The sequence below is a fragment of the Chiloscyllium plagiosum genome, chromosome 30 (genome assembly GCF_004010195.1).
Source record: "Chiloscyllium plagiosum isolate BGI_BamShark_2017 chromosome 30, ASM401019v2, whole genome shotgun sequence".
Classification (NCBI taxonomy): Eukaryota; Metazoa; Chordata; class Chondrichthyes; order Orectolobiformes; family Hemiscylliidae; genus Chiloscyllium; species Chiloscyllium plagiosum.
The window spans coordinates 22,722,345-22,742,277 of record NC_057739.1 but is presented as its reverse complement, the minus strand read 5'-3'; the positions used below and the strand labels follow the sequence as shown (position 1 = coordinate 22,742,277).

The 19,933-nt window shown below is 39.3% G+C and overlaps 1 protein-coding gene across 13 annotated transcripts in view; it reads left to right on the top strand.

Annotated features, from left to right (window-relative positions):
• LOC122564803 (zinc finger protein 486-like) overlaps window positions 1-19,933 on the top strand; it is a 97,420-nt gene that overhangs the window by 68,703 nt on the left and 8,784 nt on the right. For 9 of the 13 annotated variants that reach the window (XM_043720066.1, XM_043720073.1, XM_043720067.1 and 6 more), the window contains 5 exons: window positions 811-903; window positions 4,959-5,036; window positions 6,224-6,397; window positions 12,795-12,884; window positions 17,363-17,564. In XM_043720066.1, coding sequence (XP_043576001.1) covers window positions 811-903; window positions 4,959-5,036; window positions 6,224-6,397; window positions 12,795-12,884; window positions 17,363-17,415 — 488 coding nt within the window. In that variant the 3' untranslated portion in view covers window positions 17,416-17,564. Of the gene's footprint in view, window positions 1-810; window positions 904-1,827; window positions 1,992-4,958; window positions 5,038-6,223; window positions 6,398-12,794; window positions 12,885-17,362; window positions 17,566-19,933 lie in introns of those variants that run through there. The other 4 variants (XM_043720063.1, XM_043720075.1, XM_043720074.1 and 1 more) reach the window with 4 other exon arrangements.

Below are 19,933 nucleotides of genomic sequence, written 5' to 3'. Positions count from 1 at the left end.
TCTTTTTGGAATTCATTATCCCACACTGTGGTGGATACTGTATAAATTTTGAGAAGACAGATTTTTAATTAGTAATGGCTTAACGGGTTATGGGGAACGTGCCGGAAAGTGGAGTTCAGAGATGAGATCTACAAAGGTCATTTTAAATGCCAGAACGGGCTTGAGGGGCTGAACTTGCCAACTCCTGCTCCTAGTTCTTGTGTTGTAAAAGATTAATTGTGGGACCATTAGCAGTACTTCAGCCATGAGTTTCATTGTTTTCTTCTGATCAGAACTGGCTGGGTTAGACACATTGCTCATTTGAGAGTTTTACTGTGATGCTTCTACAGGGAAACTTCAAGTATTCTAACGTGATGGGCGGGCTCTATTTCATTCAGATAATCGATTATTCAGTTAATCGATTTAAATGCCTTTCCCCTCGGAGTTTTTAATGTCTGTTCCTCGTTCAGGAGACTGCAGAAGCATACAGCGCCAGAGGCACCACTCCCCAACCCTGTCCCCACCCCAAGCTGTGCATCACCTACCCCGCACCATCTAACACGGTCCCCTCAACCCCGTCTAACACCTCCTCCGCCCCCAACACCACGCCCCTGCCCCCAACCCTGTGCAGCACCAAGATTCAGATAAATAATGTTACATTTTTGGTCAAATCCAACATCGATGAAAATGTGAACAGAAATTATCAGGTAGGTTTTTAGTCTGCTTTGTTTAAACACACAGGCTATTTTTCAAAAGGAAGGACACAAAATATTTTTATTTAGCTTAATTACAGTATTTTATTTTTACTTTGCACGTTTTCTTGCCCTGCAGATGAAGTGAAATTTGTCAAAGATGCTATCAATCAGGTTAAAACTGGCAGAAGTAGGACTGTGAGAAACAAAAAGACAATCAAAAGACCTAAGAGTAAGTTAAATTTTCTCAACTCTCTTTACAATCTTCAAAGTTTGGCCTTATCTGAAACCCTCTGGCAGTTGCCCTGGTATTTGCTTAAGCAGCAACTTTTCATTAAAAGGCCAGACAGACCATTTGAGTTTTCAAGGAAATCACAGAAAAGCTGAAATTGTACCCTTATCAATGTCCACAGCGGCACACATACAACTCAGAATTCTGACGAAAGGTCGCTGGACTTGAAACATTGGCTTTATTTTTCTTTCAGGGAAGTAGCCAGACCTGATGAATTTCTCCAGAACTTTGTTTTGTATCATTGAGAGTCACTGGATTTTTCCTTTCCTTATATAAGGATCTAGTGGCCAAAAATATTTTTCTAACTAATGTTTCATGTTAATTTTCTAAAGACCAAACAAAATCTTAATGTTAATCCAGTAATAAACGATTTACAAAATTGCTTCTAAGCATAACTGTGTGATAATCACTTCTATATACTTAAATTAGTCTTCAATTTTATTTAGTGCTTTTATTTAACACACTGAAGTATTTATATGATCAGTTATCTACTATTTTAACTGGAATTAAATGATTTAAATTGGCAAATGCTTTCTCTACTGTCACAAACATCTGGTCAAACTCCTGGAACTCTCTTCAAACAGTACTGTGCACGTACCTTCACCGAATGAACCATGGGCTTTAGAAGCTGATTCACCAATTGTTCAAGGGTTTTTAGGAAATGGGCAACAAATACTGGCGTAGCCATCAAGACACATCTCATGAATAAAAATAATAAAACAAAAATTCCTGCTCAAAATATTTCCAAATGGAGAGATGTCTAATTTTAGATTTTGTTCAGGTGAATTCTACATTCTTAATGCTTCAGCAAAGAAACTAACAAAACTGGCCAGTTATTCTTTTTCTTTTGTCTTGTCGTTTCAGCATGGTAGATTTAAAGAAAAATTAGACTTTCAAAGTGCCTGGAATCATGAATTACATTTGTCAGGATCTGCCTTTGATCTGTTGCCTGATCCTGCAATCAACTTGAATGTTAATTTGCCAAGTCAACATTCTGACTTTGATTAATGAATTTTTTTTTTGATAAGGTGATGTCAGTAACAAACATTTCTGATGCTATGTTGAATTTTGCTGCTTTGAAAACTGCTTGTTTGATATTCCAAACTTCTTTTTTCTGTTTTGTGTCAGACTTTGTTCTACAAAAATCGAGCTATCTTTGTCCTTGTAGCTTGGCAAACTGGATGACTCCTATGCTGTGTCATATAACCACAATTATTTACAGAAAAAAGGATGCTGTGAATGATACAAATTATTACAAAATTTCAGAAAATAAACAAAGAACTGCAGATGCTGAGATCAGAAACAAAAGCAGATGCTGCCAGACCTGCTGAGTTTCACCAGTGATTTCTGTTTTTGATGATGATGATGATGATCTGAGGTACCAGTCAGGTGGGATAGGCCCCCAACATCCTTGCCATGATTTTCTGTTCTACATTTAGCAGCAAGGCTAAAATATTTGTTTTCTTCTCCGTTTTCTTTCCCTAACCTAGGGTTATGGACATTAAAATTGATTTTTTTGAGTTGCGGACAATGGAACATTTCCCATTATGATATGCAGATAGGAAATGCCTTGTTCCTGAACTGCTTGTTGAAAATACCAAAGAACAGTTTCCCAAGATTCATTGACTTGTTGCTCTTCCTTAATGATTACAAGTGCTTCACCTCAGTTTAAACTTAATACTGCCTCCTCAGTTAAGGTTGAAAATTATATAGCATGCACAAATCATGTCCTGCTTTGGTCTTTCATTCTCCAAATGAATATCCATCTGAACTATAAATGTTCCAACACTAAGAAAGGAATAACTGATGCTAACATTGTTCAGTTAGCGACTCCAGTTCAATACAATATTGCTCCTTGTGACATTTTAAGAGGAATGCTACAGCAGACTCTGCTTAACTTAGAATTTTTCTTCCTCCACTGATGACTACTGACTCTTCCTGTTTTGTTTCTACACACTGTGAACTTAGAATTAGCTTTATTATCACTTGTACTTACAAGTCACCATTTACGGCGCCATCTTAGGTACAAAGCTACCTAGGTACAGAAGCTTAAGTACAAAGCAAAAGAATAAGTAAGGTTGCAGGAATCTCTGCCCCTTTGTTCCACCTAGCCACTGTTTGATCTCGTGCCATGCCAACAGTGCAATCTTTTGAACCGTTTTCTTTGGTCATCCCTGTACAGAATCTAAAGTCTCATTTACCAAGAATTCTTTTGAACAAATCCCTTATGTTGAGAACTTCTAAACACTATTTCCTCTCCAGGAGTTTCATCCAAATCACTGAGAACATATATGTACTGTTTCATAGCATCTCACAGTACAGAAAAGGCCCATTGAATCTGCATTGAAAAAAATTAAACTACACCCATTTTTCAAAACTTGGCCTATAGACCTGAATCTTTTGATATTAAGTGCTCATCCAATTAAGTTTTAAATGTTTTGATGTTTCCAGCCTCCAGTACCCTCTCCGACATTGCTTTCCAGATTCCCACCATCCTCTGTGTTAAATAAATATTCCTTGTATCCTCTCTAAGAGGAAGGTTCCTTTGCTGAAATAGTGGTCCCAGGAGGCGACAGGGACAGCAATGTAAGCCTGAACGAGGCACTAGTATCTTCATTGTGGTGAGCCCAACTTCAAGTTTAGGACCCAGCTGATTCAGCAGTGGCTGCATTGCCAAGATCAGCCCAATGTGGTCTCATGGCTCGATGACGTCGGTGAGGCAAGATGGCACCAAAGACTGGCAACACGGGTCCAGTCGTGCAGCTCCAGGCCATGGCTAGGGCCCAACTAGCTGGTGGCGGAGGTGATGGTGTACCAGTTGTGTGTCGTGTGGGGACTAGGGGCACCTGAATGTTCACAGATTGAGGAATAGACTTTGTGGCTTTCTTTTTCTGGTGGTGAGGACTCATGTGGAGGCAGGAAGTGATCTTTTGGCTATTTTTAAAAATCCTGTCTTTTGTATACTAAGATGGCACTGGTGAATCGCAACTTTGTACATTTTTCACTGTACTCCTGTACCCGACTACACATGTCAATAACATCTAAAACTCCTACCTTTCACCTTAAAAATTATGCTGTCGCTTATTGATTTTTCAGCTAAGGGGAATAGCTGTTTTCTTTCCACCCTTCATAATCTTACACATCTAATCAGGTCCCCTCTTGCCTTTCTCTGCTGTAAAGGAAAAAAACCAAGCTTATCAGAATTTTCTCCAATAGTTTCCCTACCATGGATATGAGACTCTCAATTCTGTAAATCCCTGGTCTATCTCTATCACCCTTCTTGAAACGCAGAATCACATTCATTAAGCTGCAGTCCTCTGGTACCTCCGCTGTGGCCAGAGATATTAAAAATTTGGGTCAGGGCCTCAGTGATTTCTTCCCTGGTCTCCCCCAGCACCCTGGGATACAACTGATTCAGACCCAGAAATTTGTCTACTTTTAAGATTGCTCAAGCCTCCACGACCTTTTCACTACTACGTCAAACTCTCAAGAACCTCACAGTTCCTCTTCCAGAATTCTGTACCTACATCCTCCACCCCCAAAATGAAGACAGGCTTGAAGTATTGATTTAACATCCTACCAGTGACCTGTGGTACCACACATATTGCCCCCTTGATCTCTAATGGGCCCTACTCTTAGCCTGATTATCCACTTTCCTTTCATTATACCTGCAGAATATCTTGGGATTAGTCAGTTAGGCACCTCCATGGACACCCTCAATAATGATCTAGGTTGGCCTTCAATATTTGCAAATTTCAAGGGAGTAAGCAATTCACTCCAAATGTCTATTCTGCTTCATAGATAGTTTGAGTGGCAAACCTTTCTGTAGGAGACTGCATGTCATTTAAAACTGGGATTTTAAAATCTGAATTTTCTAAGAAGGCATTGTTTTAATGTTATTATTACAAACATGAGTGATGCAGCGAGAATGTATTTTCATGTTTATTTTAGAATCTATAGCCTAATGGTCTCTTGCTGTCATGTTTATGTTTCAGGAGTGCACAGATGCAGCCTTTGTGGGAACAAGTACTTGTATTATTCTATTCTTTGGAAACACAGGCTTATGCATGGAGGTACATTTTACTTCAGATCTTACAACTTTTAAGATAATAAATTAATTTTGGCTGATGTGATGAATGGCAAATTCACTACTTACAAACACGTACAGCATTTAGTTTCTTTAATAAAATTAACCCTGTAAAGAAAGCTTAGCAAGTGTGAATTCTTGTGATTACTTCACAAAATATGTTCAACAGATTCTGGGTTTCTCAGGATGAACAAAGAGATCTGATGTCTCCCATATTGATGGTTGAAACTTTCTCCTGTGTTTTGTCACTATTGACTCCCAACACTGGATTGGGTTTTTGTCAGAAGCCTCACAATGCTGAATTAAAATTTCTTAGAAGTGAGTAGGAAAAGTAAATGAAATCAACGCTGCCATTGTTTACTTACCAGCTGAAAGAAAGTCAGCACTGGGAGGTGTGCAAGTGGGCCATCTGGCCACACCTCAACCTCAGGAAGGCATGTTGAACATGAACCAAACAGAGCAAAGACAGGAAAGTAAAAAATGGGACCTCTGGGCTGGAGCGTTTCAGTTATGGAGAGGGTTTGGATCGACTGGGGTTGTTTTCCTTAGAGCAAAGAAGTTTGAGAGGAACCATGATTGAGATGTGTACAATTATGAGGGGTATAGATAGGGTACACAGGTGGAGGAATCAGTGACAGGGAGTGGGGAAGGGGGGGGCATAGATTTAAGGTAAGGGGCAGAAGGTTTAGAGGAGATGTGAGGAAAAACTTTTTCATCCAGAGGGATGGTGGGATTCTAGAATGTTATGCCTGTAAGGAAGAATAGAGGCAGAAACACTCATAACACTTGTGAAGCCAAGGCATACAAGACTATGGACCAAATGGTGGAAAGTGGGATTAGAATATTAGCTAGTTGTTTTTGACTGGTGCAGATGTGATGAACCTTTTTTCTGTACTGTAGAGCTCTGTGATTTTTTTTTTTTTATTCTAGTAGTAATTCATAATTTACATGAACCATACATCCAGTGACTTATTACATTTAGTCAAGCTGATATCAACCTTTTATGTCTCATGAAATTATATTAGACTAAACTTTAGTTTTCTTGTTTCCAAGACACACACAGCATTAGTCAAGGAACCTAATGTGGTTATATAGTAATGATAAAATGTTTTAACCTTCAAGTTTACAGCTTATGAATGTGTATGAATTTAAGAAATACATTTTAACTTACAGGGAAAAAGAAACATTTCTGTCTACTGTGTGGATCAGGCTTTTTCAGGTCAAAGGATTTGGACATTCACTTCAAGTCAATACATCTTCAGGCCTTTAAGTTCAAGTGTCCACACTGTGAAAAAGGTTTCAATCGACCTATTGATGCTCAAAAGCACATCATTATTAGGCATACAGGTAGGTCTTTATCAATGATACGCTAGGACTTGCTGCTTCAGAGTTTTAAAAAAATCTTTAGATTAGAATCCGTTAACACAGAGGTTAGAAATTGTTTATGGATCATTAGATAATTACAAATAAGGAAGACCATTAAGTCTATCTGGCCTATTCATCCAGAATATTCACTAATATCACCTTGTGATTCATAATAGCATTCATCTGCTCTGGATGGAACAAACGTGAAACATGGAGAGCATAATCTGCTGTTGTACACAGATTTATTTCAATAATCCTGGTAGAGTTTCAGAACAGTACTTGTTCCTTGCTATTTGGTTTAAAAAGTTAGGAAATAATGTCTATGATGTTTGAAAGGTGTGCTGGAATCCTAGGAATGTATGGTTTCACAGGGAAAGGGGATAGACATCAAAATGCTGGTTACTGTTTGAGGCTAATGCAGATGAAGTGTAAGTACTCGAGCAGGGCTGTTTGCACACCCACATCCAAAATTAAATGAACCACGTGTTACAACAGAGGTTGGAGGAGTGTATTGTATTTCTCCTGTCCCACTATTCCACTGATCATAATGTTTCAATGTTTCTGTTCTGAATAAGAACTGTAATGAATACAAAATATTAATTTTGTTTCTGTCTTTACATATGAAGCAAGATCTGTTGAATTTTTCCATTATCTGTAGTACTTTGCTTTTTTAAAAAATATTTTTATTGAAAAAAGGTTTTCTTCACAACGTTATAAAATTACAAAAATATAACATTATAACAACACTAAACCAACTACCATACTATACAAAAGAACTCACAATGACACTCGTAACTCATCAATAAATAAATAAGTAAATAAATAACACCGCTCAGCATAACAAGACTTCAGCTCTCAACCTTGAAGAGCATCAATTATTAAACCCATGTTTGCTCGAAATTCATCCTTTCAGGACATTAAGCTTATTAAACCAAACCACCATGGCTAGACAAAAGTCCTAATTAAAATGGCAGACAGATCTGCTGCCAAATAATTTTAAAAGGGCTGCCATGCCTTATAAAAATTGTCCATTTTCTGGTGCACCATGTTTGTAAGAACATCCAAAGGAATGTGTTCCATAATTAATTTCTGCTGTCCCGAGACACCCGGGGGTTCTCAGACACCTGCATATCAGAATGTTCTTCCTCGCACAAAAAGTGAGGATGTTAAAAACGCTTTTTCCCATGTACTTCTAAGGGAGATAAATTCAGCAAACCCAGGAGAAGAGAAACCGGATCCACTTGACTTAGGTCCCTAAGGCCCTCTCTATGACTCCTGCCACAGCGCTCCAGTATGTACAGAGCCTGTGGCAGGACCACAAACAATGAGTGAGGGTACTCGTATTTATTTTACATTTGGGACACATTGAAGATGTACCGTGCTTAAATTTTGCAAGACAATCTGGGGCCAGGTGAGCCCTATGAAGAATCTTTAACTGCATAGCAGGGTCCTATTACATATCAAAATCTTCCTCGCACTCTCACAAATGTCCTCCAAAGTTTCCAGAGTGAGCTCCACCCCTAAATCTCTCTCCCAGACCTCCCGTAGTTGCTCAATGTCACCCGAGGAACCTCTCCCTAACAAATGATCGAGAGTACTCACTGAAATAGTGCTCTTAGCCTGAAGCACCCTCTTTTCTGTATCAGATTAATAACACTCAGTCAGAAGCATAGTCACTTTTCGGAAAAAAATCTTTGATCCGAAAAGAACGGAAGAGGTCCCTGCTCAAAAATCCACACTTGAGTTATTTGAGCAAAATACATTAACGTTTCATCTTCAAACAGGTCAGCCAAACAAGAGACTCTCCTATCCACCTAGGACTTAAACTCAGGATCCATTGTCCCTGGCCGGAAACCTGACGTACCAACTATGGGAGAATAGAAAGATGTGTTTGACATATTGCCCTCCATCTGTCACATTGTCCTCCATGCTTTGACAGTGTTAATAACTATTGGATTGTGGTAATGTTCTGCAACTATCCTCATTTTGTCCAGAAACAACAGGTTAATAAGAGGACACTTAGCCAGGGAGGCTTCAATGTCCAACCATATCGATGCTGAATCCTCATAGGCCCAATCACACTCAAAACATAAAAGGGAGCTCAACTGATATCTTCTGACATTCGGGAGATCCATTCCCCTCAACCCCTGGGGCATTTGCAATTTTGTTAGCTTGATAAGAGGCTGCTTATGGCACCAAATAAAAGAACTAAACCAACCATTTAATTTCTGAAACATTTGTCTAGGAAAAAGCAAGGGAAGCATCTGCAAAGGGTATAATAAGTGAGGAAGAACATTCATTTTAATAAGAGCAACTTGACCTAGCCATGATATTGGAAGGGCCCCCCCCTCCATCTTTGAAGATCTTGTTTAATCTTGTCAAGCAAATGAACAAAATTAGCCTTGAACAACTGATCAAAACTAGGGGTAACAGAGACTAAATAAAGAAAGCTTCCCTGTGCCCACTTAAAGTGGAACCCACCTTCAACGTCCGGTATTCCCCTTAGACCCTCCATAGGCATAACCTCCGATTTTGAAAAATTGATCTTGTAACGTGAGAAAAAGCCAAATGAATTAATACATTATATCAACTGGGGCACCGAAACTGCCGGGTTCAAAAGAAAAATGATCATCCGGGTATAATGATCTTACGCAACTTTGACCCGACCTTTGGGGCAGCTATATTAGGGTCCCCACGAGTGGCCTTTGCCAGAGGCTCAATCATCAAAATGAAGAGCAAAGGTGAGAGGGGACAGCCTTGCTCACTGCCCCTACCAATGTTAAAATTATCAGACCTTATACCATTAGTGAGAACTGCCACCAGAGGAACACTGTAAAGGACCCTTATCCATCTAGTAAACACTTCACCCAGACGAAACTGCCCTCGGGTATAAGAAAGATATGGCCATTCCACCCAGTCAAATGCCTTCTCTCCATCCAAAGAAACTACCAACCCTTGAACTGACCATTGCTGGCACACTGCAATTATGTTATCAGTCTCCTTACATTATTAGAATAACTGTGACTCTTTACAAAGCCTGTCTGATCCTCCCGACCAGTAGAGGGCAACACCCTTTCCAACCTCAATGCCAAAGTCAGACAAAATTTTAAAATCAGAGTTTAAAAGTAAGATGGGTCTGTAAGAAGCAGAATCTTCCAGGGTCTTCGCTTTCTTGAGGATAAGAGAGATATTAGTGCCTCTCAAGGATGATGGGAGGCATTCCCAACTATATGAATAGTTATACATGTCAAGCATCGATCCTGACAGTATGTTTACAAATTCTTTATAAAAGTCACTGGGCAAGCCATCAGGGCCGGGTGCCTTTCCACTTTTGAAGTTGCCTCACTGCCTTCTGTATCTCTTGGGCTGTTAAGGAGAGATGCCTGTTCAGCAGACACACAGGAAGATCCAAATTCCGAAAAAAAGACTTCATCTTATCCCATCTGTCCTCACAGCATTCAGACTGGTAAAGTTCAGAGTAAAACCTCCGAAACGCCTCATTGATGTTTTTAGCATTGCAAATAAGAGTCCCATTCCCTTCCCTAATAGAAGCAATAGTCTGGGAGGCATTCTTCTTCCTTACCAAATATGCCAATTATTTACTTGGCGGATCTCTCCCCAATCATCTTGAAGTTTCCATGATTCTCTGCTTGCCACTGTAGCATTGTATCAGAACTGGGCGGGGGTGCTGACCCTGACCAGATCTGCGCACCGCAACCTGGTGTGCTCTATAAATCTTCACCCGGTCTGCCTCAGCCAACAAATTGTGTCAACTGGTCTTCAAAAATAAACTTGCTGGCTGCCCACCTTCTATTCCATCCAGCAGGCAAATGACCCGGATATCTTTACTCCTGCTTCTATTTTCCAGGTCATCAACTTACTTAGGTAGGGCTTGAACCTGTTTCTCAAGGGCATGGATCCGCCCTGCCGAAGACTCGACCTCTGTCTCTGATGCCGCAGTCCGCCACTCAACCTCTTCAACTCCCTTCCCGAGCCCTTCCAACTCCTTCTCATGCTTTTGCAGCATGGTTGAGATGGGCTCCAGTTGATTACGAATCTCTTCCCTTATCTTCTGGATCAGCTGTTGTATGACTGCGAGTTCCTCCATGATGTTCTGCTGCACAGACATTTCTTTCACAGCTGCCGAGGGAGCCGCAACTGCTTCCCCAGTTGCAGTCTCGGGCCTGTCCGCTGTTTGAGTATCTCCAGTATTCAGAATTGGCCGTTTGCTTCCCCTTAGTGATTCCCGCATGCTCAAAAAAGGGTTTAAATGATAGGTCTTTTTTTGGAAAGAATTATTGTTAAATGATAAAACAAAGGTAGGGGTGAAAAACTATTACTACCTTGGGTTGGGGTGCAGAGTTCAGCAAGGCTGATCTATTCAGATCACCGCCATCTTGAATCCAGTACTTTGCTTTTGATTAAGTGTTCTACTGTGTCATAAATATGGTCAATGATTTATATTATCCATATTCAATTTTAAATGCTGTGTGAAAAGTTAAAAAGTTACCCCTCTAAATAACCCAACACAAACACATCCATTAAAGTAAAAATAAAGAAATTTCCTCTGCAGAATTTAATTTTGGAAAAAACTTTGACTTGTTAGTTGCGAAAGAATAAAATGATAAGATATGAAATGATCCAGATGAATTTCAGTCTGGTGTCCTTGCATACATGGATGTGTGTCACTCGACACATTCACTTGTTACTGAATTCTCTTCAGAAACAGTCCATTTAGGAGTTGTCAAGAGGAAATCTTCAGAAGGCTTGGAGAGGTGGTGTTTCAAATTTTCAGTTCTATCTTGGGATCCTCCAGAGAAATTTGTCAGAGAGATGCAAAATGCTGAATTGGAGGTCTCTTCACGTGCTACAGTGAACAGAATTCCAGAACAAATCAGTCACTACTCCTGACAACCTTAAACTCTTTTGCTGGAAATCTCATATCTAAGTTCAATTGTGACTTTGTTTTTCAAAAGTCTCTATTCAGTGACCCTTCTCTATTTTTAAAAAAAGGTATCTCCTCAGTATTGTAAATGGACTGATTTTTCACAATCTTTTCGGCATGATTACTAAAAAAATTAACAGTCAGCACTGTCATAACTCAAGTTAAAGATAAAACAGATTTGCATCATAGAATACCTTCGAGTTCTCAGGATAGCTCAGAGGGGTTCACAGGCAGTGCATTTTGAAATACAGGCAGTTTTGTTAGCAATACTGCATTTTTTTTTAAACACAAGGTCCCTCGCAGTCACAAAACTAAACTAATAATTTAAGTTGCAAGAAGCATTTTGGTGTCCTGATAAAATGCTAGGTACGAGTCACAAATTGGAATGCCCCAGATTGCATTATGATATGTCCAAAAGGCAATTTTGCACAGTTTCAGCTAATGAATAACTTGTAAGATGTTTTCTAAAATCTGTTTGACGGCTATTTGCAAACCTCAGAAATAGCATGGATAATTAATTTAAAAACACCTAAAGAAATCATTGCATTTGTATGAAGTTAAACAAGCTGTTACATTCAGTATAGAAATATCTAAGCAAACAATCCAGGTTTCCAAAATTCACAACAACAGCTGGTTGTTCTGGAGAATTGGCATCATAGGTCTCAATAGCACTGTCTGCACATCTAGTCCAGTCCACGCCAGGCTTCCATCAATTGATAGTACAGTACTACCCAGGTACTGAACCTGCCCCATTGCAGACAGCACCTGATTGTGATGAGAACAAGGTAGAAAGTAAGACATACAAATAATTCTGGAACTTATGGGGGCTAAAGCTGAGGCACAGTTGTGCTAGAATATATTTCTAGTCTTTGACAGAAGACATGCAAAGTGCAAGATTCAAATAGGAGCCAAAAAAGAAAGTCAACATGAGGTAATATTTACCACTTTCTGATTATTCAGGTGATTGACTGTACAATATATTCAGAATCTCAACTGCTTTCACAGTATACTGCAATCAAAGTATACAATTGGTCAAAACAAAAATGGCCTTCAGACTGGAGTGCAATCAGAAAGCTGGTTTTAACATAGGCTAGTCTCTCAACTAATTGTTTAATTTTGCATGTACTTCAAAGGCATGAACTATGATAACAACAATAAAAAAAATGAAAACTGCAGAAGCTGGAAATCTGAAATAAAACCAGAAATTGGTGGAAAAGCTAGCAGCAACTGTGGAGAGAAGTTAGAGTTGATGTTTCGGGCCCAGTGACCCTTCCTCAGAACAGACCCTTGAGCTCTGAAGAAGGGTCACTGTCCCCGAAATGGTAATTCTGATTTCTCTCCACAGATGCTGTCACTCCTGCTGAGATTTTTCAGCAATTTCTGTTTTGTTATAATAACAATAGTATTTTAATGTCAGATTTCTTTAATTTTCAGATTTGAAGAACTTTATTTGTCGAATTTGTAACAGAAACACAGAGACAGCTTCTGCACTGCAGAATCACATCAAAAAGTACCACTCCCCAAGTAAGAAAACTTAAATTTGCCATCAGTAATAAGGTTATGCTTTGTAAAAACAAAAGCATTGTTCATTTGGATAACTACCAACAGTGTGCTATTATTATGAGTATTTTAAATGCATTTAATTTTATTTCCCTATGCTGGGATATGTCTTCACTGCCAGGACAAACCTTTCAAAGATGGCAGCATAGTAGTATAGTCAGAAGGAAATCGCTTTGGCAGTCTTCAGCATTGACTTTGGACCCCACAAACATTTTTGACATTAACTCTAATGTGGGCAAGGAAATCTACCAATTACCATTTACTTTATCCTTAAATCAGTGTTCCTCCTGTTGTATACCACCTAGAGGAAGCAGAAGGTGGAAAGAACATAGAATATACTCTAGAGTGGGAGACTGCAATGTTCATGACATACAATGGCACAGTAGCAATACAACGAACTGAACTGTCCAAGGGTAAATCTGCCAGAATGGACCTTGTGACAGGTGGTAAAGCGAGCTAACAAGAGGGAAAAGAAACTTACTGGACCTTGTCCTCACCAGTTAACCTTTTGCAGATTCATCTGTCCAAGACAGTATATTGGTTGGAATAACTACCACAGTCCTTATGAAGACTAAGTCTGTCTTCACACCAAAAATACCCTTTATTGTGTTGTGCAGCATTACCAATGTGCTAAATGGGAATAATTCAGAAGATATAGTAGCTAAAACTGGACATCTAATTGGGGTGCTGTGGGCCATCAGGAGCAGAATTATATTCAATCACAATCTATAACCTTGTGGCCCATCAAGTAAGGTGATCAAGCCTGGTTCAATGAAGAATGCAGGAAGGCATGCCAGGAGCATCACCAAGCAAACTTATAAATGAGGTGTCATTCCTGATGAAGTGACAAGATAGGACTACTTGCTGCCTCTGCTAATTGGCAGTATGCGACAGCGTTGAGTGATCCTGCAAACAATGGAGCAGTTCAAAGCTCTGTAGTCCTTCCAAATCCAGTTGTGACTGGCAGGGAACAACTAACAGGAGGTAAGGTTTCCACAAATATCACCATCCTGCTCATTGTGAGAAAAACTGAAGTATTTCCAATTATCTTTAACCAGAATGCTGAAAGGAGAGTGCATTTACCACCTCCTCCCCACCCCACTTTAGGCAATTCAATTCACGCCACATGATGAAAGAGGAATGGACTAAATTATCTTACTGAACAAAGAATGAGGAATTAAACTGGATTCAAATATTGATTAGAGCTTGGCTATGGATACCAGTGCACCATTAAACTTAAGATTGAGATCAATTTATCTTCTCATCGTTAATCTTGATGCCTTTTCACTTCATATTTTAGTTATTTAAACATTTATTATGAAAGGTATTAAATATTTTTTCAGGCAAAAATTAAAACTTAAGCCAAAATTGTGGTAAATACATTAGCCATTATTTGGGCAAGTCCTCAGATGAAAATGACATGCAGCTGTTCCAGCCAGACTTCATCCAAGACAAATCTATTTGCCTCTGAGCAAGCATTGATCATGATCCCTCTGAAGCTTAGAGGCAATGAGATTTATTTGTTCATTATGATTAGTAATATCTAACAATTTTTTTCTGAATTCCAAACTTAAGTTTCTGGTTATGTTGCTGCTCTCTTATCACTTTGATCTCTTCTATATCAACAAAGGGTTTCTATGTTAAGCAGTTGGTTGCTTTTTCCCTTGGCTATGCTACGCTTGTAGCCCTACAGTGTCTAATCCAGCAGTAGTTGCTTTCATTGAGGAATCTCTCTTTCACAAACCTTGTGGATCAGAACTGCTGCCTAGTCCCATGCAGATACTTGACAATTGAAAGTGATCAAAATTAAATCAATCATGCGCTATTTCAACCTTTTTATGGGTTCAAAGTTCTTTAGTAATGCTCATTCACGATTTGTTGAGAGATCAGAGGCAGTTTTTACCCGTCTTTCCCATTTAACCAGTTTTCTTTTCTGTTTCCTTATGTTGACAATCCCTTACTGGATGACTATTCCTATTTACACAGGACTTTTGTTGCTCAACTTTGGACCAATCAATCTTGTGAACATTTGAGGTGAACCCAACTTTGTTCTGGACTTGGATTCATTTTTAAAATTAGGTGCAGTACTCCAAGAAAATCATGTTATTTTCTCTAATCAGTCATTAATCACAAGCCATTCCAACAATAAATCCCACCCCCTTTTCCCAAAGAATTCAATAAAAATTGGAAGAAAGTGCAATCTGATACTTTTTCCATTTAAAATCATGAAAAATAATGGTTTCAGTTAGTATTTTGTAACATTTATAAATTTGTACATAAATATTAGCAGTTTCCATTGGTCCCAACTAGACTGATAATCATTCATTAGCAAAACTGGCAACTGCTGTAATTTAAAATTGATATTTTTGCATAGTAATTGTCACCTGATTGTTTTTATAGCATTGTTCTCTTAAGTTTTCAGCTTAGTTCTTGACTGGTATTAGAACCCTCACTGATTTTTCATTCTCAATTTGGTTTGGCGCTGTGTACTAGGAACTGTTGTCTGGGGATGACTTGTAGACTTTGAAACAGCTTGTGTTTAAAGGAAAAGATCAGACCAAACAAGGTTTCTTTGTGAGGACAGGTGTGGAGGCCAATTGTAGGCTGAGTCTTGATTAAAAGGATTCGAACAGACATAGTCACAGTGGAACGAACACTTAGTGGAGAACTGCAGACCAGCATCTACAGGAAAGCAACAAACCAGATATTTAACTACAGGAGCAATCATTCCAACACCCACAAATGGAGCTGCAAGAGGACATTATTTAAATGGGCCACAACACACTACAGCAACCAGGAACTACGAGTAGCAGAAGGAAAATACCTATACAGTGTATTCAAGAAGAATGGTAAACATAGTCCACCGATTCTTAAACAACAAACCCAAACAAGTAGACACAACATGCCCAGCGACTCTAGCCACACTACCATACATCAAAGACATCTCAGAGATGACTACGAGTCTACTCCGACCCTTTGGCATCATGGTAGCCCACAGACCTACCAACGCACTGAAATAGCTACTGATGAACCTAAATGACCTTATACGAGCAAACAGCAAAACAAATGTCATTTACAAAATACCCTGCAAGGACTGTAACAAACACTACATTGGACAGACAGGCAGAAAACTAGCTGCCAGGATACTTGAACACTTGAACAACTAGCCACCAAAAGACATGACTCACTATCACTAGTATCCTTACGTACAGATGAAGGAGGACATGACTTCGACTGGGACAACACTTCCATCCTAGGACAGGTTAAGCAGAGACATACACAGGACCTGGCATTCAAGTTGGAACTCCTTCAATAAACACATCGATTTGGACCCCATTTACCAACCTCTGAGAAAAAGAATTGGAAATGATATCACCCACCTTAACAGACCAAGACATAAATAAAAAGTGGGATAGTACACCAGTGCTTCACCGGAGGCTCACTGATCACTTTACCTACCATGGTGATAAAATGTCTGAAAACAAACCTGCCAGCTCAGTGAGCAAACTTACAACCAGACATAGTGATCCCAGGTAGAGCATTGAGTTTAAACAGATAGAAGTTGGCTGTTAACTAGCTCAGTACCTGGGAATTGGTTCCAGCAAGTCTGGAAGAGACTATATCCAAGGAGATGGCAGACATTGAAAGGTAATTGAGACCTCAGGAAGATGTTTTGACTAACAGGGTGGAACAAGGGTTTTTTTTTTGTAATAAATGTGTTTTGGTGGAAACCAAATTGATTGCTGACAAGACAGCATAAAGATTTGAAGATTCCCTATACCACCTTTTTGGAAGCCCACAGACTACAAAGCCAAGTTATCAATATTGCTGCTTTTGCCTGGGTGTACTGAGATGATCCTAATTGGCAATTCCAATAAAGCAACCAAGGAGTACACGTGTATATTTGTCAAATAACATATTATGAAAGATATTTAAGTAAATCTGGTCACTTTAATTATTTCATTTTATTTATCCTTTATCAGTTTCTCTTTTATGTGAATGGGGCTGAAAACAAATATCAAGTTTAAAGCACAGACATTAATTAGAATACTGTGTTGTACCAATTTTCTCTCTGTTAAAGTTAGTGTATTGTTTTGTATCTTAAACAAAAGACATAACCAGTGTCTGGAAAATAATTATTCACAAAGACTGGCATTGGTTATTCAAGTCTGGTTAGGAGCCATTGGAGTGACTATTGGAGTTGTCTATGATGGTTTAATCTTACTGTGTTGCGAATACGGAGGTAGAAGGGCTGTCTGCCTCAGTGTTGTAACAGTGAGAAGTCTTTTTTAAGTCTCAAGGTGTCTGGTTTTGTAGTGTTTATGTAGAGTTTTAGATGAGACTTTATGCTTTTTGTTGCTTATGCAATGCTTTTTCTTAAAAGGTTATGTAATGACTACTACTCAAAGCTAAAAACTTATTTTATACTTTTTTTTACATAGAAGTCCCCTGCACTCACTGTGATTTTCTCTCGGGTAACAAATTGCAATTTTAAAGACACATGGAAAAACACTGAAATAATGTGACACAGAGTAAGTATTCTAAGAAATGTGAATCTTGTGTAAATCACTGGCTTACTTGAAGCATTCTGTCACAATGACTTTGCTAGACACATGCTGCTAGGAAAATAAAAATTATGTTTCATTGTTACATTTATGCAAAGTGCCCTCAGTTTTTTCTTACTAGATATTTCTAATAAGCCTGTTTAGTCATGTTATGATGCACGTCTGAAGCAGGTGGGACCTGAACCTGGAACTTTCTTGGATAAATGCTGATGAAGAAATGTGTTGAGAGACAAAAAGAAAACTGTAGATGCTGGAATTCAAAATAGACAGGCAGGACGCTGGAAGAACATGGCAAGCCATGCAGCATTAGAAGGTGGAGAAGTCAACATTTCGCATGTAACCCTTCTTGATGAAAGTAGCTGTTTGTTTTTAGTTCTGTAGCTAATCTGTACCAAAGCTCTAAAATTAAGTATGGTTCAATTGAATACGCTGAAGAGAAACAAAAAGGACCTGATGCCAGTTTCATGGGGTGAAATAGCTGGATGAACACAACATGAAGAACAGAATGTGAGATACAGTAACAAGTGAAAATTTGCATAGAGGACAGAGTAATAAAGTTGCTGGGATGAGGTGGTTAAGAAAGAGTGGATGGGAACTAATAAATAGTATAAGAGTCAAAGAGACGTACAGCACAGAAACAGACCTTTCGGCCCAGCTTGTCCATGCTGACCTGATATCCTAAACTAATCTCGTTCCATTTGCCAGCACGGTCCATATCCCACTAAACACTTCCTATTCATATACCCATCCAGATGCCTTTTAAATGTTGTAATTGTACCAGCCTCCACCACTTTCTCTGACAGCTCATTCCATACTCTAACCACCCTCTGCATGAAAAAGTTGCCCGTAGGTCCGTTTAAATTTTTCACCTCTCATCCTGAACCTACGCCCTCTAGTTCTGGACTCCCCCACCCCAGGGAAAAGACCTTGTCCGTCCATCTTTATCTGTGCCCTCATTATTTTATATCTCTCTATAAGGTCAGCGCTCAGCCCCTGATGCTCCAGGGAAAATAGCTCCATCCTCTTCAGCCTCTCCTTATAGTTCAAATGCTCCAATCCTGGCAACATGCTTGTAAATCTTTTCTGAACCCTTTCAAGTTTCATAACATGCTTCCAATAGAAGGGAGGCCAGAGTTGCATGCAATATTCCAAAAGTAGCCTAACCAATGTACAGCTGCAACATTACCTAACTCCTATACTCAATACTTTTTAACCAATAAAGGAAAGGATACCAAGTGGCCTCTTCACTATCCTATCTACTTGTGACTCCACTTTTAAGGAACTATGAACCTGCACTCCAAGATCTCCTTGTTTAGCAACACTCCCCAGCACCTCAGCATTAAGTTTATAACTCCAGCCTTGACTTGCCTTTCCAAAGTGCAGCACCTCACATTTATCCAAATTAAAGTCCATGTGACACTCCTTGGCCCGTTGGCCCATCTGATCACGATCCTGTTGTACTCTGAGGTAACCTTCTTTGCTTTCCACTACACCTCCAATTTTGGTGTCATCTTCAAACTTACGAACTATACCTCTTATGTTTCCACCAAATCATTTATATAAATTATGAAAAAGTGGACCCAGCACCGATCCTTGTGGTACACAACTGGGCACAGGCCTCCAGTCTGAAAGGCAACCATCCACCACCACCCTCTGTCTTCCACCTTCAAGCCAGTTCTGTATCCAAATGGCTAATTCTTCCTTTATTCCATGTGATCTTACCTTGCTAAGCTGGCTACCATGAGGAACTTTGTTGAATGCTGACTGAAGACCATATAGATCATGTCCACTGCTCTGCTGTCATCAATCCTCTTTGTTACTTCTTCAAAAAATTTCAATCAAGTTAGTGAGAGACCATTCCCCCCACACACAGCTATGTTGACTATCCCAAATCAATCTGTGCCTTTCCAAATACTGCAAATACTGTCCCTCAGGATTCCCTCCAACAACTTGCCCACCACTCACATCAGGCTCACCAGTATTTAGTTCCCTGCTTTTCCTTACCACCTTTTAAAAATAATGGCACCACGTTAGCCAACCTTCAGTCTTCCGGCACCTCACCTGTAACTATTGATGATACAAATACTTCAGCAATGATTTGGAGATGCCGGTGTTGGACTGGGGTGTACAAAGTTAAAAATCACACAACAGGTTATAGTCCAACAGGTTTAATTGGAAGCACACTAGCTTTCGGAGCATCGCTCCTTCATCAGGTGATAATGGAGGGCTCAATCCTAGCACATGGAATTTATAACAAAAATTTACAGTGTGATGTAACTGAAATTATATATTGAAAAACTGATCGTCTGTTGAGTCTTTCATCTGTTTGAATACCATGATAGTTTCACTTCTTTCATGTGTAAATCACAAAACCTTTTGTTTTAAAGTTGCATTCTCAGGTTAGCTATTAACAATAGGTGATAGCCAGACAATATGTTGAAGGTGTTG